The sequence below is a fragment of the Ailuropoda melanoleuca genome, chromosome X, assembly GCF_002007445.2.
Source record: "Ailuropoda melanoleuca isolate Jingjing chromosome X, ASM200744v2, whole genome shotgun sequence".
NCBI classification, from domain to species: domain Eukaryota; kingdom Metazoa; phylum Chordata; class Mammalia; order Carnivora; family Ursidae; genus Ailuropoda; species Ailuropoda melanoleuca.
Window position 1 is genome coordinate 100,377,489 of NC_048238.1, and position 23,495 is coordinate 100,400,983.

A 23,495-nucleotide genomic window follows, 5' to 3' on the forward strand; every position below is an offset into this window, starting at 1 on the left:
AATTGGGGTCATTACAAATCTTATGACATTTCTCAGACCCAGATGGTTGAAAATTTAATTTAGAGCTCAAAATATAACTAGAAAAAACTGGGGAAGCAACAGAAAACAGATGAATGCACTATCTTCACATGGTCATAAAACCAGAAGATCTCAACCAAAACAACTTGAAGAAATTGATCGAGCAGTCATGAAATAGGTCACTGTCTCAAGTGCGTTACCCGTCATGGCTGGAAGGAATAAGGGCTGGAAAAGGAGGCATGTTTAACACGAGAAAGCCACCAGTTAAGCACCAGTCAGAGCAGTGTGTTACGTGTTAGCCTGCAGGACATTCTACAGTTCTCTGTGGTGTAAAAAGCTCCTCCTAGATGATTTGAGGCAGTTAGAGATTAGCTTGGTTGCTTCTAGAGGAATCACTTGATTATTGTGGCCACATTTCTGATTTTCTGGGGTATGCCTTAAAATTTGCAGCTAAGCACAGTTTTAGATACTGTTCCAAACTTCAGAGTCAACTACACATTTTGACAACAAACAGCATCACAAAATCTCTTCACTACAATGTAGTGAGAGTGCTTCATGACATGTCCAACAGGGTGGTACTGCGGTAACCCATAGGTCTCTTCCTTGTTAATACCAATGTCTGCTCGCACCCCTCCCCCAACAAGCCCCTTTATCTTTTCATTCTCAATCTCAGTAGGAAAGCCAGATCTGTGGCCACACAGCACCTGTTGGTAGTAAGTGCAGCAGGAAGACAAGACATTTGGAGTAGAATGCTCCTGACACGGGCCCAGTATTCTACTAGGATAGCTTTAGCCCCTCCTCTAAGCATTCGCAAAACAATGCACGTGAAAACTCCTAGTATGTGAAAAGAGTTGAAAAATAATGGCGTCACAGCTCAAAGAGGATTTATTCTTCATTATATAGCAAGCATAAAGCCTTGGGATGCTTTCTTTAAAAGTCTATTTATTTACTGATTTAGTGCTTTTTTAAGAAATCTCTACACCCAACGTGGGGCTCAAACTGGTGACCATGAGATCAAGAGTCACATGTTCTACCAACTGAGCCAGCCTGGCACTTCAAGCCTTTGGATTCTCTGATGCTTAATGGTGGTACTAATACCACGCCTCATCCTTAAGAGAAGCGTGTAACTGCAATTTGACATAAAGTTAACTGTGGAACCCCACCGAAAAACAAAAAACCAGCCTCTTACCTTGAGTTCAGGAGATAAAATTACATCAAATTCATACTGTAGGGTATCAGGATCATAATTTATAAAGGGCAAAGCCATCTCAAGAAAATTTTCAATGTCTCGGAGGGCTTTCTGAGCATCTTCTTTAGACTGAAACTTATCTATTTCCTGATTAGCTAGAAGGCATTCTCCTTCATCACAGCACTGACGAGCCTGATGAGCAAATCACACACACGCGTGCACGCACACACACACACACACACACACAGAGATACACACACACACAAAACCATGAATGAATAAATAGAAATATGTTTGTCCTTTAGGAGTGTTTACCAGCCCTGGCTTCTGTGAATCAGAGTTGTTCTCAGAGCTGTGAAAAATAAAGATATCTGGGCTCTGCCCCCAGAAATTGCAATTCAGTAGCTCTGGGCCCGAAGCCAGGCTGGGAAGCACTGTACTTATTTCATAACAAGGAATTCATTCTGCAGTGAAGAGGCTGACCATTGTCTCCACACTAACACTCGAGCTGCATGCTATGTTCCCCAGACCAATAAGTGATGTATGAAACGCCTCGGAAAACATAAAATGTACTATAAATGTGTAGTGATTGCCAAGGACAAGGATAAAAGTTTCCTTTCCAAAGAAGGAGACATACAGATTAAAATGTTCATGTTCAGATATGATATCTGTAAATGACATCCTCATTGTACATTCCACTTCCGAGGCCAGCTCTTCTGTTCACTGCCTAATTCTGAAAGGGGTCAGACCTCCAAGCCATGGAAGGATATCTTCCCGTCACTGTTTAATTTCTTATTGCGATAACTATGAAGTGTGGAAGGAGTTTCTGGCTTTAGCAAAATGCCTCTAGGGCTTCGGAAAGTGTGCTGACTGCAAACTATCACCGGAGGAGAGGATTCAGAGATGCACCCAAAATAGAAAGGAAGCCGTCACAACCGTGATCTCAATATTCAGAACAGAAGCCAAAATTCTTACAATACTAGACTTGCCATGAATACAGCAAAGGTACGTGGATTAAATAAACATCGTCAAAGTCAATCCTTCAACGTCTTCCAAATTTAATTCCAAAGCTCTCCCAGACAGACCTTTACCCTATACCCTAGAAGACAAAAAATTATCTTCTCGCTCAGAAACATATCAGGCCTCATGACACTACCTGCTGCAGGAGTTTATGCATTTTGAAGATCCTGCTGAGCTGTATCCTTTTGGCTTTGATCTCATTAACCAAAATATCAGAAAGGTAACGGAGTTCATTGCACCTCTGGCAGATCAAATCAAGTGCATAATGGTGATTTGCGGCAAGTCTGTGTCCGTGTAATATCACAAACCGGGCCTTTGCTAACAGATCCTAATGTTAAGAAAGGAGTAAAACAAGAACGGTATGATATCTGTTCAAATAGAGAAGAGACAAGAAAGTAATTGAGAAGCAGACTGGTTTAGCAAGGCAGAGAGAGTGCCAAAAATATGATTTGATGTCACACTCCTGCAGGCTCTAAGAAAGCTCACGGTTACGGTAATTAGCTGACAGCAGTGACGCCATCAGAAACCCACGTATTGCTGGTACCAGAAACAGAAAATTAACCAGCCTGCTCAGAGTGTGGATGAGGCTTGCTTCTCCTGGTACGTACAGATTTAGAACAGAACCGCATATATCCAATGAGGTGCGCGGGGCCCAAATGAAAGCTAACGAGTTTCATACCATCTCAGCCTTGGAAATCTCACTAGTCATCATCTACCTGACTACTTTACATACCTGAAGTGAACACCACAGGGTCTCCAAGTCGAAAGAGACCTTCGTGACTTTGCCCCCACTCTATCAAGAACTACTGGCATCCCCCCTCCGCTTCCCCCCACCCCGGTCCCCCACTTGCTCCTGACATAGTGACTGAAACAGTAGGGGGTCAGGAAATATCGGTCAAAGTAAAATAAGAAAAACTGAAGCCCATAACGATGAAGTGACTGGCCTACCTAGCTGGCAGGAAACCCAGGGTTAAAACAGGGAGTTATTTTTTAAACGGGTATAGTTTCAGATTTGCAAGATAAAAAATTCTGGCAACCTGCTGCACAACAATGTGACTATAGTTAAGACTACTGAACTATATACTTAAAAATGGTTAAGATGGGGGGCATCTGGCCGGTTCAGTTGGTGAAGCGCCTGACTCCTGATTTTGGCTCAGGTCATGATCTCAGAGTCCTGAGATCCAGCCCCGCGTCAGGCTCTGTGCTGAGCATGGAGCCTGCTTGAGATTCCCTCTTTCCCTCTGCCCCTCCCCACCCTGCTCATGCTCACTCTCTCTTTCTCTCTCTCAAAAAAAATAATTTAAAAAATGGTTATGATAGTATAAATTTCATGTTATATGGGGGTATTTTTTATCACAAAACTAAAGAAAATTAAAAACAAAAATAAACAAACAAAAACCTCAAAGCTTCCTCATTTCCACACCAATTTTTCTTCCCTTTCTACTATGCCACAGAGATTTATAAATTGCCCCACAGTCACAACAACCTACAAGCATAATTCTAGAACTGGTCACCACAACTGCTGCCCCTCAAATTCTGTTTTTAGATGCTTACAGTATACCCATAAATTTATTTGTTTGCTAGGAATGCATCTTAAAAAACAATGGCTTTGCTCTCACATATAAGATAGAAGAGCAAAGCTAGTGTGTTAACTATGAAAGCCATGAGTCCAAGCCTTTAAGACCAGCAAAATAATAATTGTTGGCTCTTTTGATTACTTATTATATTATCACCTCTCCCAGGTACTGTGCTGTTTTACCTACAAATCTAAAAGAATCCTCATAATCATTCTACAAAGTAAATCACTTTATCCCCAATTTATAGAAGAAGACATCAAGGCTTAGAAAATTTAATCAACTTGCCCAAGGTCACACAGCTACTAAGACGAAGCAGATTTATCTGTCTGAATCTGTGTTTGCTTCAACTGTACATCCACATGATGGATATTTAAGGAATTATGCTCCTGTAGATTTCCATCATTTCCAAGTACCAAATAGCATTTTTTTAAAGATTTTATTATTTATTTGAGAGAGAGAGAGAGCATGAGCAGGGGGAGGGGCAGAGAGAGAGGGAGAAGCAGACTCCCCACTGAACAGGGAGCCCGATGCGGGGCTCGATCTCAGGACCCTGGGATCATGACCTGAGCCCAAGGCAGACACTTAACCCACTGAGCCACCCAGGCATCCCCTCAAATAGCATTCTTGATAGACATTTTTCTAGCTTCTTCAAAATGATTTACGCCTTTGTTCCTAATGGTGGGCCTGAAACTGTTCACATCATCATCTCAGAGGCCACCTATTACAGCTACAGGACATGTATGCAGTGTCACCTCTGGCTCACATTGGTCAGAAAAGAATACAGACCAGTATTATTAAACCAATTACACAAACCGTTGCTATGAAAGGTGGCCTATAAGGGTTGATACTACCGAACACTATCAGAATGTAACTACTAGAATAGTGAACATCTGAGATTAATCTTACCTGAGAATTTTCATCTAAGTTTTCCAACTTTTTTATTTTTTGTTTTACTTGACCTATGTTCCCTGTTACATCTGCCAACTCGGCTTGTTGGTTTAACATAAGTTCAACTTCACTCACAAGCTATAAATAGGGGGAAAAAAAAAACAAGTCTTAAAAGCATACAAGGTATTAAGCATTTTCCCTTAATCCAATTTTGTAGGAAATGCTATTAAAAAAGACAGCTACATGGAAAAATGGCACATGTGGAGAATATTTTATTCCCAGAAATTGAACAAGTGAAATACCAAGGAAGTAAGAAAGTCATGGGTGGAAAACAGGCTGGCCACATGCAAGACAGAAAAGGAGTGAGTTTTCCTTGGACCTCCTGGTAAAGTACTATATGATAGAGACTGCAAGGAGCCTGACCATGTGTGATGTACTTTCCAGAAGCATCCAGCTGGAAGGTACTTTTTTGTAACCTTTAAAAAAATGTATAATTAGACACGATTTCACTTCATGCATCAGGCTTTTCATAGAAATAAATTACTGGATCTGAAAAAAATGTTTTTGTTATGTCATATTAAATATGGTCAGTATAGTTATATGGTATTTAAAAAAAATCAAGAAAGAAGTGAGTATTATTTCCTTGGAAAGCTATCCCATAGTAGGCTGAAAGCATTTTATATGTAAAATAAATTACAATAATAAACATCAGGGTGAATGGCAACTTAGTCCTGTCTTATATGTTAGCATTTAAGTGCTTTCTCATAGGAAATTAGTAAGCAAGAAAGACATCTTGGGGAGGTGCGGGGAAGATGGGGTAACTGGGTGGTGGGCATTAGGGAAGGCACTTGACGGAATGAGCACTGCGCGTTATATGCAACTGATGAATCATTAAATTCTACCCCGAAACTAATAATACGCTATATAGTAACTAAATTGAATTTAAATAATTTTTTTTTAAAAGACAGACATCTTGGCAGGGTTCACTCACATTTGCCCCATTTTCATCTCTCTCTGGGTATAAATGGGCATCCTGTGAGACTATATTTCTGATGATCAAGGAGTAAGGACCTCTGGCCTAATGAAAAAAAAAAATGTAGAAAGGAATGTTTTGACTAACCTCTTGAAAATCCTGCTCAAACTTCCATAGTTGCAGATATTGCTCCATTTTTAGTTGGTGTTTTTCCCAAAATCCATCAAAAGCTATCTCCATATCATGTACTTGAGTCAGCAATCTTAATTAAAAAAAAGTCATCAGAATTCCTTCACAATAATGATCCGTCTTGTAGGTATGTACATAAACCTGGTCTGGACATTAAGAATTACAGGCAAAGTCAGAGGCCATGACACTTGGTCCATGAAGAGACCATCGATGTTCACGGAACCTCTTTCACAAGCAAACTAATCTGTGTGAGACAACTAGGGAAGGTGTTCTCAGATTCCCAGAGGTGCAGGAATATTTTCACACTCAACAGATGGCAGCAAAATGTATAATTCCCTTTCAAAAGTATAAAATAAGTAACTCTAAACCCAAAGCAGAGTACTCACTTGTTAACAGTTTGCCAGTCACCATTTATGTGGTGACGATGTTCAAGCCTTGAACTGACAGCGTCTTCAGAGCCAGGCACTTCCAGACTTGTGAGGAGGATTTTTCCCTCTTTGGTTACTGCTGTAATATCATTCTGTAAAAAGGCACAATGGGATAAATTAGCCTGCTAGTCCCCTAATTTGAAGGACCTAAAGAGAAGGAAGCACACACCTACAGCATGCAGAGAAGAAACAGCAGTTCTAGAAGAGCCTTTACTGAGTACGTCAGTACCACAGAACCAAAACCCATGAGGATCTGCAAGCAAGCCTCTGCCTGCTGAGAGGGATGTTGCAATCACTATTTTTATCAGATCATTATGGGCAGAAGTACCTTGTGCTCAATTTGTAGTCTCCTTCTCTTACTGGTAGAAAGTTCTAATTTATTCTATTCTACTAATATTTTTAACATGCTCCAGTAAAGCAGTACCAGCCTAATGAAGTCTACCACACAAGAAAGCATAGAGTAAAAATAATTTTTAATGCATATTCAAATAGAGTTCGATGCCTTTCCTACTAATCCTTAATCATTACCCATCCCTGCCTGCCGTAAGTATGACGTTACTTCATGTTTAGATTAATTAATTTGTCATGAAGCATATGCTTCTTTCTATTCAAAAGGTCTTAACCTTGGTGGGTAGATTCTTCAGGCATCTAAGAGTGATCTACGACTCCCTTCAGGAGATCCAAGCGTCCTCTGAAATGTTACGCAAAAAATTCGCGTGTACACGTATTTGAGAACAGGCTCCAAGACACCACCACCAATATGAATAAGAACCCAGACATGAAGAGCGAATATTTGTGAAGTACCAGCCATGCCAAACACTGTTGTACATACATCATACCCTCCACTTCATCCTTACAGCGACCCTACGAGGTACGCATGCATCATCAACGTCAACCTCGCTGTGCACGTAAGGTCACACGTGCAAATGCTGCAATCACACAGCTCAGGAGGGACAGGGCTGTCTTTCCTTGAACAGTTTTACTTTTAGATTATGATTCAAAATTTCAGTTTCGCTCCTCTTCTTAATTTAAAAATGTCACCTCAAAAAAAAATTAAAAATAAAATAAAAATGTCACCTCTCCATAGAGCTTGTATCTGTGAGTGCCCCCCCAGCAAGCCTACTACCCTATGAAGGGCATGAATTATTATACAGGGCTGCCTGGTGCTCCATTAGATCTTTTTTTTTTCTTCAGATCATTCTTAAGCTTTCTGGGGAAAGTGAATCTCAAAGTACTTGGTGATCGAATGGTGACTCAGAATCCTTCACAAGCCAACACTCCAGACAACGGGGCAGGAGGGCAAAATCAACTTGCTGCCATTCAAAGGTCTATCGTACAAAACATCAAAAACTAGTACTCTGGGGGCACCTGGCTGGCTCAGTTGGCAAAGCATGCAACTCTTGGTCTCAGGGTCATCAGTTCAACCCCCACATTGGGTGTGGAATCTGCTTAAAAAAAAAAAAACTAGTACTCTATGGAGAAGAAAGCTTGTAATCAGTTTAGCAATGTTTGCCTAGGTCACAGGCCCCCTTACTCCTCCTCAAGTGCTCCTTCTCCATTTCACGTTGCACCTGTGGCGGGTATTAAACTAGCCTGTCTGCCTTTTGATTCTCCAGCTTTCCAAATGAGAGGGCCTTTCAGTAAGATGAAGAATACATGATAACAAGGATGACTGTGGATTTCTACTTCCGGGGCACTTGATATAACTATTCTATGAACAAATAAAGAACTTCTCAAGAGAAGGCACTATTTGCAAAGGGGACACTTACATTCAACACATCCAGGACATTCTTCCCTGTTGTCACCCTACCCACCAATCAGTGTGAAATGGACATGCACTGAACAAGTCTCTAGAAAAAGAAAGACCATGGGTAACTTTTGTTTGTTGACTCTATCAGACATACCTTTAACATGTGATACCTTTCCGCACGAACTGCAAGAATTTCTTCTATTGAAGGAATATCATCTGGTAGTTCTGTCTCAGCCAGTTCAGTTCCAAAGGACTGTAACATCTGAGCCATTTCTTTCACTGTGAGAGCAAAATTTTCTATAGCCTGCAAAGAGCCAGTGATCCTTTTAATCCCATGGAAATGGCCAGCATACCAATACCTGGATCAGTAATTGTATTTACTTTTATTTAGCTCTGACAACGCATATATACGATGACCTCTCCTCTGCTAAGGAAAGTTGGCCTTGCCCTTGGCTATCAACGCTATTTGCATCTAAGCCTCTACTAAACTAATGTGAGGTGAAGAGTCTTTTTGAATGTCTTTTATCTAAACATCTGTACTTATTTCTTGAACACCACTGAAAACAATTTCTTTTTTTTTTTTTTGAGTTTCTTTTTTTCCAGTAATCTCTACAGCCAACATGGAGCTCAAACTCATGACCCTGAGATCAAGAGTTGCGTGCTCCTTCGACTGACCCAGCCAGGCGCCCCTGAAAACAATTTCTTAAAGATGCCATGTACTGAGAAATTTGTTTTCTGCCTTTGTTTAGGCCCATCCTATTAAACTCTGCAAACGTAAAAGCTTTATACTAACTTTACTTCGAAGAGATGAGAACATCAAAGCCACCTGACATTCTTTTGTTAGAAGTTATGAGCAAGCATTAGCATTCCAAACACAGCAATGGACAAAAGTGATGGGGGAACAAACTGGTCACAACAATGCATTCAGGCAGAAGATTTGAAATTGTGATCCCAAAGGCTCTGTTGCCCTAAAATGTCAAGTAAGGTTGTGTTGTTGGTTGTTTCCAAAATCAATTACTCAGAAAAAAAAGGGCAACATGTAGAGACCATATAAACCCTACGTCTCCCGTGCAGCTCAAGCTTATCTGCTCTTTTTTTTTTTACAGTTTCATAGGTTATTAAAGGCTAGACACCACTAATTTTGACGATACACTTTCATATGAGTGAACAAAACTGCTGAATGACAAAGATGAGGAAAACAGAATCCTGATTTAATTAAATATCATTTCCTTCAGAAGGGTTCCCTAATCTCTGGGATTTGGAGTAAAGATTCTTATGTTATAAACTCACGCCTTGAGGCACGGGGCCCTTGCCTATTTGTACATTTCTAGAACAGGAGGCATCTCGGCTATAAATCTAAGTGCCTCAGAAGCATCACTATAATGAGATTAATAATATTACTCGCATTTTTTGAGGGCTTATCTCATTTGCTCTTCCCAATATCCCTATGAGCTAAAGGACCATTATTTCCACTTTATAACCGGGAAAACTGAGAGTCAGAGAGGTTCTATAACTTGTGCAAGGTTATCTAGCTAAAAATCAGCAGTGCTAAGATTTGAACCCAAACCCTTTGTTGTTTCCAGTTACTACATGATCTCCTTACTCCCTAGGCCTCTCCCTCAATTAACATCCTCAGTGACTCTTCCTCATTTCTAGATATTTCCTATGAAAGAAAATCAAGATGTTTTTGAAAATAGGAGCCCCGAAAATCTGCTTTTCCCAAAGAGGAAAAAAAAATCTAGAACTAGTTTTAAAGGCGAATATGGGGGCGCCTGGGTGGCACAGCGGTTAAGCGTCTGCCTTCGGCTCAGGGCATGATCCCGGCGTTATGGGATCGAGCCCCACGTCAGGCTCCTCCTCTATGAGCCTGCTTCTTCCTCTCCCACTCCCCCTGCTTGTGTTCCCTCTCTCGCTGGCTGTCTCTCTCTCTGTCAAATAAATAAATAAAATCTTTAAAAAAAATAAAGGCGAATATGAACTATATAGGCTCTACAGTAAGGGCAAAAGCAACATACATTTCTGAAGATGATCCATTCACTGTGGCAGTACTGCAAGGTGCCGCCTAACTCAGGGGTTAATTGCTTGTCATCAATGTATGTCAGCAAATCACTAACTGAGCTCAGCATAACCACCTATATAAATAAGCAAGAAAGATACTGTTAACTGCCCTTCATGGCATCCCTCCGTTCAACTGTACAATGAACTTTAGCATTCATTAGCACAAAGTCATCTTTTATAAATGGTTCTCACCGTTCTCTCCTGTACATCCCCCCCCCACACATGTATGCACTACCTTCTTTAAGTAATAACAGTTTCCATTTACACATTTCTCTGTAAAGCAAAATTAATCTCCATAGAAACCCAAATACCTAATTCTCCTTGATCTAAAATTTTGCACCATTAATGGCCAACCTTGTGAAAGAACGTTACGCCTACACCAAAGTAAATGGGCTTTAATGTAGTTAAGTTAGAACTTATGAGGAGGAACCGATCTTTGCAAAAGTAACATAATTTATGAGGACTCTATTCCTTACCCTAAAAATGCATAAAAATAGGCTTTTAAAAAAAAAAGATCATGGTGCTAGGAACCAGCTCAGGGTGTAAGTTCATGGGAGTCAAATACATAAAACACACTTTTTTTTTCTAAAAATAAAATGTCCTGATTTAAACACACGCACGCACGCATATACACACACATATGTAACATACGTGACACAGAGCTTTTTCAAAAGGAATTGCTTGTTCCAAACGGATTAGACTATTCCTTTATTTTAACAACAAAAGCAGAAGACTTTTAGGCGTTTCCAACGTATAGTTTGGGAAGACAAACTATCTTTTTCTTTTAAATGCTTTGTGAGCACAGGTAAAACATCAACAGCATGGTACAAAGTCTTCATGAGAATTAAAGAGAGAAAACATTTAAATAATATACTCTTACTGGTAATTTGAGCATGAAGTCTTCTTGGCTAAATCGAAATCCAATGTCTGTGAAAGTTCGTTGAAGAAAACTGGTCGGACGCAGAACCAAAACCAAGTGCAAGTTCCCAGGAAAGGACACCTGCAGAAAGAAGAAACACAGGAAAGAAAGAAAAAATTGTCAAAACATGCACTCAAATGAGCACGTAGCAGAAAATATGTAATTAAAGGAAATGACTTGGAAAGTAATAAAGGCCACTAGAAGGACAAAACTTTAAAAATGGATATTGATACAATCTAAAAACATGGAAACAGGAATAAAACTAGTGTAAGGTCATCAGATGCGACGCCCATGGCATGGAATTTTCTCACACGACAATAAATCTCAAGTTACAAAGAATTCTACTCTTGAACATCATTTTAACATTAGTCATTTGCACTTGAATTGCATTTATTCCCTGGGAAACAGAATCAGGAGGCAGGCTCCTGGGATGACCCTAAAAGCCGAAGGGAGCGTCAACACCGTGTACTTGCACTAAACAACGGAAGAAACCTGTGCTGTGGGATCCTGTTTTTATTTTCACCCAAGCAACATTCACTGAGTATCATCTATGTGTCCACTCCATGTAGTTAACTGACGATTATCATGCAGTGTTAGCATTCAGTGTGCCCAAATCAGTAAGATGTAGCCCTACCCAGCTTGCAAGAAAATGACAGTCTAATAGTGCAGTGCTTTAGTAACTGTTAACTCTATAACCCACGTTGACAAGTGAGAAGGAAGTAATATGCAACAGGAAGAGGTAGCTCAGAGCACCCTAGACCTAAGAAGGTCAAAACGGTCTCTTTGAAGCATAAAAAGGAATTAATTGGATCAGAATGTCATTCCAGAGCACCAATGTTTCCCCAGTTTCTAGAACACTGACACGCAGTAGGTGGTCAAGAAATAATTGCTACAAGGAGGGCGCTATGCAAAATTAGTGAGAGACAGAATAGTGTGGCCCAATATTAATAATAAACCACCACGTATCAAATGATTACTGTGTCAAGTATTTTGCCAACATTATCATAGAAAGCAGGCTCTCACCAGACACCGAATAGTGGACTTCCAGCCTCCACAACTGTGAGAAATAAATCTCTGCTCTTTAGAAAGCCAGGCTGTGGTATTCTGTTACCACAGCCCAAATGGACCAAGATAGCCTCTTTATTAGTGTTAATATTGGTTCCAAATGAGAACTGTTATCTTTCTACTTGACCTCACCTTCCCGACACACCGTGATTAGCAGTGGGATGTAAGCTGATGTAAGGAGGACCCAAGACCTGCCCTGGGATTTTTCCAACTAGTGCTGACGGACGAAAACTTTGAGGGTGCCGTTCCAGAGCTCCCGGCAGCCGAGAGCCCTGTGGCGGAAGAAGCTTATTTCAAAGAACAAAGCTAACATGGAGAAAGAACTGGAAGTAGAGACAGAGTCCCAATGGGATATGTATCTTACCCTATAGAGTGTACATAATGTATATTTTATTTTATGCTAAACATGGTACATACTTCCTATAGTTATTGTAGGAATTAAAATAAATTATGAATATAAAGGCATTCTGTAAACTCTAAAAAAAAATAAGAGAGTTTTAAAATTTTACCTTGGGTTCTTGGACCTAAAGGCAAGTGGGTTTAGGTAGAAAACCTGCGGGATATCGATAAAGGCTTGCTGAGGGGGAGACTCAGACAGAGGCTTGTAAGAACTCTGGACGTATTTTTAGACTGAGAACATAGATTGTATTTCTACCCCATTCACTTTAGGAGCGAAGCCTTTCCTTCTTCTTCAAATAGGTAAATTCTCAGAATTGTTATTATACTTACCTGCCTTGACCCAGCCTGCCTTTTTACTTTTTTCTTCTCTTAAATGAAATTGAAAGCATGCTATCATTGTGAATACTTCAAGCAAAATCTGTTGTATTCTTTCATGGACTCTAGGTTGACCTGATCTCATCATCTTTTTCTCTCTGACTTTCTTTAACGTCATATTCTCTGGTATCACATAGGAAATCTCTAGATGCAAGGCCCTAGAGGTGACCAACTTAAAGCCTAGAATACTCACCCACTTCCCAAGTTGTCGGGGGGTGTGGAGCAAAAAGTGAGGAGAGGATACTATTAGAAACACAGAAGGCCAGGTGGCATCTCTCTGCCTGAGGTAAGGCCCCCAGTCTTTAGCCTGCCATTCCTAGGAGAGCAACGTTGTCCCCGCAGCTAGGTCCAAGGACAACTAATTACACAGGAGGGAACAAAGTTGAGAGGAGAGAAAAGCAGAACCACTGTTCATAGAATTCATAGGGAAACAAGGACAAGCAGGGTTTGGGGGTATTCAGCTGCTTATAAGTCAGGGATTTTATGTTAGTCTATTTTTTTAACATTTTAAGCATTTTATATGTTTTTAAGTTTTATTCATTCATTTATTTTAAGTAATCTCTTACACCCAACATGGGGCTCGAACTCACGACCCTGAGATCAAGAGTCACATGCTCTTCTGACTGAGCCAGCCAGGTGTCCCTGTTAGGTGTTTATTAAACATCAGTTATTCCCTATAGGGCGCCTGGGTAGTTTAGGCGGTTAAGCGTCTGCCTTCAGCTCAGGTCATGATATCAGGGTCCTAGGATCGAGCCCCGAGTCAGGCTTCACATTCAGCAGGGAATCTGCTTCTCCCTCTCCCTCCGTGTTCTCTCTCTCTCAAATAAGTAAATAAAATCTAAAAAAATCTAAAAATCTAAAAAAAATCAGCTACTGCCTATATTTGATAAAGTGCTTTATCCCAAACACTGACATCTGTAAAAAAAAAATCCTTCTAAAGATAATTCTACATTCTAATCAGATCATTCTTAAGTAAAACTTCCTGATTATTTTATCATACATTCTCCTTCCTTAATTCCTTCAAAATGCTTAGTGATTTGCTTGTCACAAAAAGCCCACAAAAATTAGCATTTTTAAAGAAAATGCATTATCAAGGATGAAAACTTCAGTTACTGCCTGTATAATTACATTTACAATGTTTTTCATTATACGATAATTTTAGAATCTTTATTTTGCTACCATGCAGATCTTCCTAGAACACATGGGCTCTGTTAAACTAATAGCTACTCTCAAATTTAATAGCCATTTGGAGCAGTAAATACCTTGTAGGCAAGAGCTATACAACCACCAAACAGCTGGGTGGCACTCAATCCCATCTGATTGGTCAGTTATGTTTTTTTTTTAGAAAACGAAATCATAACAGTTCAGACCGTGTATACGGTTTCTATCCCTTGTGCCCATCAGATCCCATGTGCAAGTCAGATACACTGGAGTTTCCAATCCCCATCCCATTCACTTACCCCCAACCTAAATAGGTATTGTGTGGTTAGAGCGCATCCACAACCTCCCATGAATGACTACTTTTCATAGCTTTCTTTAGCAAAAACTGCATATATATATATATATATATATACATACACACACACATATATATGTATATATATACGCAGTGCAGGGAATACAGAAAATGATATCGTATGGTGTTGTATGGTGACAGATGGTAGCTACACTCGTGGCGAGCACAGCATAACCCAAAGAAGTGTCTAATCACTATGTTGTACACCCAAAACTAATGTAACACTGTATGTCAACTAGACTCAGATACAAAATTTTTTAAAGTTGTTTTTTTACGGGGCGCCTGGGTGGCTCAGGTGGTGAAGCGTCTGCCTTCAGCTCGGGTCATGATCCCAGGGTCCTGGGATAGAGTCACACATCCAGCTCCTTGCTCGGCAGGGAGCCTGCTTCTCTCTCTGCCTGCAGCTTCCCCTGCTCGTGCTCTCTCTCTCTGACAAACACATAAAATCTTTCCAAAAAAAATTTTTTGGAAAGATTTTATTTTTAAGTAATCTCTACATCCACCATGGGGCCCAAACTCACAACCCTGAGATCAAGAGTCACATGCTCTTCCAGGCGCCCCAAATACAGAATTTTTAAAATACACACACACACACACACACACACATTCATATATACTCAGGACCTCTCAAGACCTTATGGTAGGGGAAAGGAGACTGGTGAGGTGGCCATGGGTGAGAATACTGCTTTTTACTGAAAGCGCTATTATAAGAATTATGGTCATCATGAGCATTACTATGACATTACGCTAGGTACTTTACATACACTAGGTTCTATTTTTACCCTCATTTCACAACTGGAGAAATTGACTATGGTAGGCAGAATGATGATTCCCCAAAGATGTCCACATCTTAATCCTGGGAACTTATAAATATGTTACTTTATAAGGCAAAAGGGACTTTGTAAATATGATTGAGGACCTTGAGATGGGGAGATAATCCTGGATTACTGGGGTAGGAACAATGTAATCACAAGGATCCTTATTAAACAAAGAGGGAGGCAGGAGAGTCAGAGAAGATGTGACAACAGAAGCAGAGGTCAGTGATGCAGGGTCATGAGCCAAGGAATATGGGCAGCCTCTAGAAGCTGGGAAAGTCAAGGAAATGGATTCTCCTCTAGAGCTTCCAGAAGGAACATTGCCCTGCTAATAACACACCTTTCTCTTAGCCCAGTGAGACTCATACTGGACTTCTGATCCCAGAACTGTTAATAGAATACATCTGTGTTGCTTTGAGCTGCTAAGTTTGTAGTTAAGTTGTTACAGCAGCAATAGGGCACGAATCCACTGAGAACTTCCAGCTTGGAAGTGGCAGAATGAAGAACCCAGATTCACCTGACTGCAGAGCCAGACTCTTAAAGTGGCTATGACTGAAAAATAAAAAGAACATGTATTTTTTCATTTTATCTTTCCTTCCCCTGGAGAAACTTCTAATGGATAGAAAAAGGAGCAATAGGAGGAATTTGGAGAAGCATAGCAAAGATGGTACAAGGATCAGGTTCAAGGTCTACCTGAAACCTACAGCAAAGGTGACAAAAATGAATGTCTACCATGTGTTGGGGGGACATCATAAACATGTGAAATAGGCAGGGTTTAATCAAAAGACAGCCTGAATGAGGTAGAAAATGACAACACACACTTTCCCTAGATGATGATGAGTAATAGGAAATGGAGGGGGGGGGTTCTGGTGAACTGGAAAGCATCAGGCATTGGAGGAAGGAAGGCACTCACTTGTCAGTTTCAGCTGAATGTAAGACAGAAAGGTGGGTTTTGCCAAGTCACTGATTTCTCAAAAGAAGCCAGAAATCCAAATTTGTGTGAAACTGTAGGATTTTTAAAGATGGCAAACAAGTTCAAAGTTTGTTAAAACAAACCAGACACGTCTTTGTGTTTAGACACATTTGTCTAAATAAAACACATCTCTGGACTACCAGTTTGCAACCTCTGAACTGAAGTTTCGAGTATCTGAACACGGGCCAGTGTCAGTAATATGCACTCCTCTGTGATCGCTGGCTAGAAGAATCTTGAGGGCACAGAGCACTTGAAAAATTTTAACCCGAAAGGCCATATGGATTTAAGATCAGGTCGCATGTATTCCAGTGTGAACATACACATAGGTATAGAGAGTGCTTTTTTTCTATATGCAGATATTTGTCTAAAAGTTTCAAGATAAGCCATTTTAAAACTAGTGTTTAAATGAACAAACAGCCTATCAGCTGGCATAAGGAGTATCCGGTGCACCTATCTGACAGCAAAGATCCCTCAAGACCATTGAGCTTTTCCATTGCAGTTTGGGGATACTATATTTCTAAATTCTTTGGTATGCTGCTTTAAGAATCTCTAATCTGTATGGTTATATAAACATGAAAAAGCACAATTTCTATTTTTTCCACAATCAAACCCTACATTTTAAAGCTATAAATCGTTTTTGAGAACCTGTCAAAAAAGCAAAGGGTTGTGGGCAAAGATCAGCCTTATTTTGTTTTTATTTTCATAAAAAGAAGAAAAAGCATGAGAGAGGAAACAGCATTGCGTTTAAAAAGCTTCTTGCAGGCTTTTTTTTTTTTTGGGGAGTTTCAACATGTGACTGCTTAAAGGCACCTCAGTAAAATGAACATGCTGTCCACCTTCACAGGGCTCAGAGCCATTTCTGCAGTCACTGTGCACGGCCCCTCCCCAGCCCGCCTGAGCCCACTCCAGCCCTCCCAGCCCTACCCAGCCCTTCCCTAGCCTTCCCCAGCCCTCCGTAGCAGCTCTTACTGGTTCTTCAAGTTAATGGGCACAGAATTAGCTAGCTCTCACCTTTCCCACCTAGAGAAGATTTACTCCCTTGTCAAGCCTACCCTCAAATTCTCCAGTTACATGGCCGTTACAGCAGTCAGGACGCCAATAACAATAAAAGGTGTAAACCTGATGCATCATTTCACTACTAAAGTCTGGAAATTAACCTCATTTAAATCCTTTGTGCGGTATCTAAGAGAGGCAATTCATACACCCTATACACACTTGTCAGTTATTCTAGTTATTTCTTTGAAAATGTTTTATACATCATGAAAGTTTGGTTCCTTTACTATAAAACAACTTCTATTGCCACAGACTCTTTTTTTTTTTATCTTCAGGGCAAGGCAATGCCATAACAGTCAGAGGGAACCCTTGAGTAAAAGCCTAGGACCTATGTGCCAGGCTTGGTACATATCTTACACAGCCTTGGGAACACTGCAATGAAGTAGGTATTGTGGCCTTTCTACACATGAGCAAACCGAAGCACAGAGTGGTGCAGGAACTCGTCCAACTTTCAGTAGTGAGAGGTGGCACTCAGGCCTCCGTGAATCCTAAGGGTAAGCTCTTTCCAAGACACGTAACACTTCCCGGGATGTGCACTTACCAACACATAGACTGAATGCACACTCAGACCTGCTGCCTAGCATTCAGGAATGACTTGACCTTAACATCTATGAAATGGGACGAATGTTAACAGTCCCAACCAATTGTTAGAAACAGTTTAGCATCACGGAGCCCGCTGAACAGAGACTATTACAATCCAATATCATAACAGAATATAATGTTGAGGTGTGGACATGTGATTGACCTTGATAAGGTCCGAACTATCTCTTCAGAATACCCTGGGAAAAATCTCAGGACCTCAAACTATAAAGAAGAATTTCCAACGTCATGAACTATTTCCACACTCTTCTCCCATACCCCACCCTTAAAGAGTACAGAAAGTATGAGTTACTCCACAGACCTCCAAACAACTTGCCACGTGACCTCAGAACAGTCCTTGGTGATATTCCTTCCTTGAAGTTTGTCCTTCTTGTTCCTCTTGATGGCCACAGGCATTGCAATTTCCACCGAATAACCCGTCTAATCTGCTCTTTGGACTTTAAATCCACTGTCCCGTCCTTTCAGGTGCTACCTGTCATAGTCTCCAAAATTAGCCGAACTCCAGAGATCCCGCAAGGTCAAACCATTGTGTCACCACTGAGTTTCAAATTTTTCACTCTGGTCAAGTCTACCCATGTAAACAAAACAAAAGTATCTTCCACTATAGTTCAAATGTCATCTTCATGAAGCCTTCCTCAGCACCTAGAATTTCTTTCATAACAGTTGTGAATATGTCCTACCTTCTCTAACTAGCCTGAGAGCCCTTTCAGCTCAGTAGCCATGCCACGGTTACCTTTGTAACCTATATCGTGTGTAGCACAGTAGCAGACTAGATAGGTCTATTCAGTGAGTGCTCGTGTGCTGTATTTATTTATGTATATATTAACATATGTCCCTACAGATGAAACGAAGTTCAGCACTGAGAAAACATCTATATATATAAAGGAATTAGGAACTTTCTGAAAGTTCAAGTCAGTTTCTTTTAATAACAAAAGTACCAATGCCAGTTGTACTCAAAACTGCTAAGCATATAGATAGGCTTTTCCCATGCACTAGAAATTGTCTGTGATAGGTCTGAAACTATTTATTCCCATAGTACAAAATCATGTGTAGAGCTGAAGATACAATTTTGTCAGAAGAAAAAGATTCACATCCTAAACTGTAATTTTTAAAATATCATTCTGTTCTAAAAGCTTTTTTTAGAAAATAGATCGTTCACTCACCCAATGATGTCAATACTCATCCAACAACAATAAAACTCTTACTGGTTTAGTTCCCTTATCTTACTTTTGATTCCAAATGTCATTTTTTTCCGAAGGCTGATTTTTACTTTCTTACGTTTTTGTGTGTTGTCTCGATTTTTTTAATGAGCAAGTATTATATTTTAAATCATAACATTAACTTAGTTTTCAAAGAAAAAGAGTAGCATTTAAAAGATGACAGGTTATTGAATTAGCTAGTGTTCTTTCACATTTCACCAAAATACATCTAAATATCACTTTAGAAATTTGCTGGGAATTTAGTATACCAGTGAACCAATGAAGGGAAAATTTTAATTAGAAAAGTGTTTGAAACCCATCTGAAAGGAGAGATTTCTACGTTCTAGTCTATAATGAAAAGCGAGTCACTTTTTTCCCTTAAAAAAAAAAAAGTTGTCAACAGGCTAGAATTCTGCATCTTTAAAGTTTGAATTTGGAGAACAGATGAAATGAGAAAGATTTCAAATCATTAGATTTAATATTTTTCACTTGAACAGTAAGTAACACCCAGGAAGGGCTGCCTTTTCCGATGCTGATGAAGTCGGCTCCAGACCTGTCCATGATATCACATTCTACTTGACCATAGTGAAAGAAAGGATGAATCCTTTTGTTAGATATTATTTTAACTAGTGATTTAAAGCTACTCTGCCCATCGATTCAAAACTGTTCATGTGGTCTTCTTAAACAAATAACATGACTAATGAGGTTTCCTCATCAACTTGATCACATTAGGCTTTGAAATTACATTCAACCTCCTGGACTCCTTTACATTTCCCTGTCAATATCACAGTAGTCACATCAATGCAGTTCATGCAAATACAAGTCTCCATTCTCTCCATCTGTCCTTAAAAGCCCCATTCAGCATCAGTTTGTGCTATAGCACCATGCTGCAGCATCCCTGCACTTGAACTTGGGAATACAGGCTTTCCAGGACTGCAGGCAGAGCCCTTACCGCATTCCTTCTGAACCTCATCTTGCCTCTCGGGGGAGTTGCTTCTGCCATCTCGCCTATACACAAGAACACTCTTCTTTTCCAATTGTCAATGCAACATTGATGAAATATGAGCTGCTTCTAGGGTAGTATTTAAACGCGGCGGCCAAAAATCTCTATCAAACAAAGCTACCGCGGCTGCTTCCATTACCACCGCGGCAGCGCTGCAAAAAACCCACTATCCCTGATTAGTCAGCTGACAGAGCCTTCCCGGCTGCTCATTGTAATTCAGAGTTGACACATTCCCCCAATTACTTAGCCAGATTGAACCTCATGGATTAGCTCTGGAAGATCAGGCATGTCCTAAGAGTGGAGGAAGGGGAAAAAAAAAAAAAAACAACACACGACTCTGCTCCTAGGGGCTTGCTGGGACTGGCTTTCTCCTCTGCGCAGTTTGATTTTTAAGGTGGAATGCTAACAATCTTTGTGAAGGTAGTATTAACTGATACCTTTATTCTTGCTCTACTCGGATCTGTAACTTAAAATTCACTTCCGGATTTGGGTTTGTTTTTTATTATTATTAAATTCTATTCAGAGGTTAAGCCTTGTGAAAGGCCAACAGTTTGTGAAATTTTGATAATAATCTAGAACACACAAACTTTCTAATATGGATAGGATTGTCTCCCAAACTGACATTTCCCCACATCGTAGAACTAAAAAAAATCTTATTTCCCGGGACACCTGGGTGGCTCAGTCCGTTGAGCGACAGTCTCTTGGCTTCAGCTCAGGTCATGATCGCAGGGTCCTGGGACTGAGCCCCACCTCGGGCTCAGGCTCAGCACGGAGTCTGCTTGGGATTCTTTTGCTTTTCCTCTCCCTCCCCCTCTGCCCCTCCCTCTGCTCACACTTGCTCTCTGGAAAATAAATAAAGCTTTTAAAAAAAAATCTAGTTTCCCATCGTTAATTATGAAGTATAACCTAACTGCATAGTTGATTTTGGAATTTACAAGTTAAGGTCTTCAAATTGAGTTGTATAATTATTTCGAAGATACTTATTTAAAGTAGTATACCAAAGATGGTTACATCTATCTATACCGTGGCAATTTTTACCAGAAATCCTTTCTGAATACAACTTATGCTCTTGAAATTAGCTCACATTCAAAATTTATCTTTAATGCAATCAGTGTCCAATGGCTAGTCATGGTTGAGATGTAATTAATGCGCTCTTCAGTACGGGTATAGAAACCGTACCACGAGTAGAAACATATAACATGTTAAAAAGAAACAACACTCGGGGTGCCTGGGTGGCACAGCGGTTAAGCGTCTGCCTTCGGCTCAGGGCGTGATCCCAGCGTTCTGGGATCGAGCCCCACATCAGGCTCCTCCGCTAGGAGCCTGCTTCTTCCTCTCCCACTCCCCCTGCTTGTGTTCCCTCTCTTGCTGGCTGTCTCTATCTCTGTCAACTAAATAAATAAAATCTTTTAAAAAAAAAAAAGAAAGAAACAACACTCAATCTACAGTCCATTACATGCCATCATCCCTGGTGCCCCCAATCCTGCCTGGCACCATCAATTTGGCAGTTAAGAGAATGAAGGGACCCTGAGTGCCGTGCTGAAAACGGTTCACACTTCCCCACCGGAAGACCATCCCTACAGAAACAGAAAGGGGAGCTTCATCTCCCAAGAAACAAATCATTACTGCTCTGTTGACCCCCAATCAATAGGCGCAAGACCAAATCTTATAGTTCTCTTTAAAAAAAAAAAAAAAGACCTGTTCCAAGTGGCCTATTTGATTAATAAAAATAAAACCTTAACAAGAAACTAATGCCAGTGCCAAACGGTCACTCAGTAAAAATTAATTTAATCAAGCAGATAGTTTTGGCCAAAAAAAAGCTGGGCTGCGTAATAGAAAAAAAAGTTTTATTATAACAAGCATATTATTTAGTATAAAAGAACTGTGAACTGAAATCTCAACAAGCCCAAGGACAGATCTTAAAGGCCAGAGCAAGGTAAATAGCTTTTACTTCTCTTTGCCCCATTGACAGGGCTCAACGGTGTATGCTGGGCAGATTTACTCTCTCCAAAGGAATTTTACTTTTTTCTAAAAAAAACACTGAATGTATTTGTCTATCCACAAGTCATTTGGAAAACAACAGAAAGCGGGCAGGTTGAAAGAGCACCAACCAAAGTTCATGAAAATTCAATTCTTGCTCCGCCTCTTTTTGTTCCTTAGCTATTTGACCTTGGATTCATCACAAAACCTTCCCCTAAGTGTGTCTATTAATGTAGTTCCCTCATCTATAGGACAATTATAATAATACCCGCCTGCAGAGCAAAAATATATTACATGAACTTGAGGTTTTGTTATTTTATTTTAGTAACTTGTATGAATTTCTTGTTAACTCTTCTCCCCATTGCTTACCGTTACATACTTCTGTTAAAGAAATAAACGAAAAACCACTTTGATTTGCTCAAGATGAAGAATAATTCGAGCTGGGTATGAAAATAATGATCTCATCCAATTTACCATGGGAGTGCCAGTATATTTCTTATGCTCATTAGCTAGGTTAGTATAGCAAAAAGAACAATTGGCTCAGAAGTCCAACTTAGATGTTTGTCTTGCCTTCACAACTTAATCAACTTCCTCTGTTGAGAGTGTCCTCCCGTGGCAGTCAGGAGACAAAGAATTTCTGATGATGGACGATGTTGGGTTCTCAAAGAAAAAAAAAATATATTGATTCCCGGCTACTCCGGTGTGATAGAGGCAGTTAGCCACATGGTACTTCTGCAGACAGCCCCAGTCTTGCCAGCTCAGTAGTCTATGGGTGCCTTCCCTCCCTCCCCTTCCATGAAGAAATGTCGGACAATGCCACTGTAATCCAGCTGAGCCTAATAATGTGAAAGATCATCTTAGCCGTGGGCAGTATTGCAGCTCTCATATTTCTCTCTTAGGGAAACTATTTTCTCTATCTGGGTCTTGGGAAGATGGGGGCTAGATTCCAAAAGGGGAGGTAAGTCATAGTGCAGTTGAGTCACTTCCCTCTCTATCCCACGGGGAGAAACGTCTAGAAAGACACATATCAAAAAGTTAAAAGGTGTTTGTTTACAGATGGATGAATTACTGACTACTGCTTTAAAGTTCCTTCTTTATACTTTTCCATATACAGTGAGTATACAACAGAGCTATTTCTATTAAAAAAAAAAAAAAGCTCCCATAAAAGCTCACCTTGAGGCATAGGGAACCATGAGTCTCTTCTCACTCGTAACCTGAACCACTAACTACTCATGCTTTCCCATTAGGTTTTATTTTGGATGAGTTGTTTAGCTCAATCTCCTCTACCAACCCTTCTTCCCACTTTCCCATCTCACCATCCCATTTTTTTAATTGTTTCCGTCATGTACTTTGTCTTCATTGCCTAATATAAAAATATTCAGTACTCCCACAAACAGAAAGCATTATGTAAAACAAAAATAAAAAGTTACTGAAGAATGCATTGGTGCTTACTGAGATTTTCTGGAGAGAAATTTTGAGAGACGACCATGTATCCAATCTTCGATCCA

At 40.2% G+C, this 23,495-nt stretch overlaps 1 protein-coding gene across 2 annotated transcripts in view; it reads right to left on the reverse strand.

Annotated features, from left to right (window-relative positions):
* The window catches only part of MCF2 (MCF.2 cell line derived transforming sequence), a 52,219-nt gene extending 31,979 nt beyond the window's left edge, over window positions 1-20,240 (reverse strand). For both annotated transcript variants that reach the window (XM_034649902.1, XM_011226389.2), the window contains exons 1-9: window positions 19,957-20,240; window positions 10,971-11,090; window positions 10,048-10,164; window positions 8,187-8,336; window positions 6,241-6,374; window positions 5,813-5,927; window positions 4,711-4,830; window positions 2,364-2,555; window positions 1,208-1,399 (exon numbers count right to left, since the gene is read on the reverse strand). In XM_034649902.1, the coding sequence (XP_034505793.1) occupies window positions 1,208-1,399; window positions 2,364-2,555; window positions 4,711-4,830; window positions 5,813-5,927; window positions 6,241-6,374; window positions 8,187-8,336; window positions 10,048-10,164; window positions 10,971-11,090; window positions 19,957-20,007 (1,191 nt within the window). In that variant the 5' untranslated portion in view covers window positions 20,008-20,240. The remainder of the gene's footprint in view (window positions 1-1,207; window positions 1,400-2,363; window positions 2,556-4,710; window positions 4,831-5,812; window positions 5,928-6,240; window positions 6,375-8,186; window positions 8,337-10,047; window positions 10,165-10,970; window positions 11,091-19,956) is intronic.
* Window positions 20,241-23,495: the final 3,255 nt, after the last annotated feature.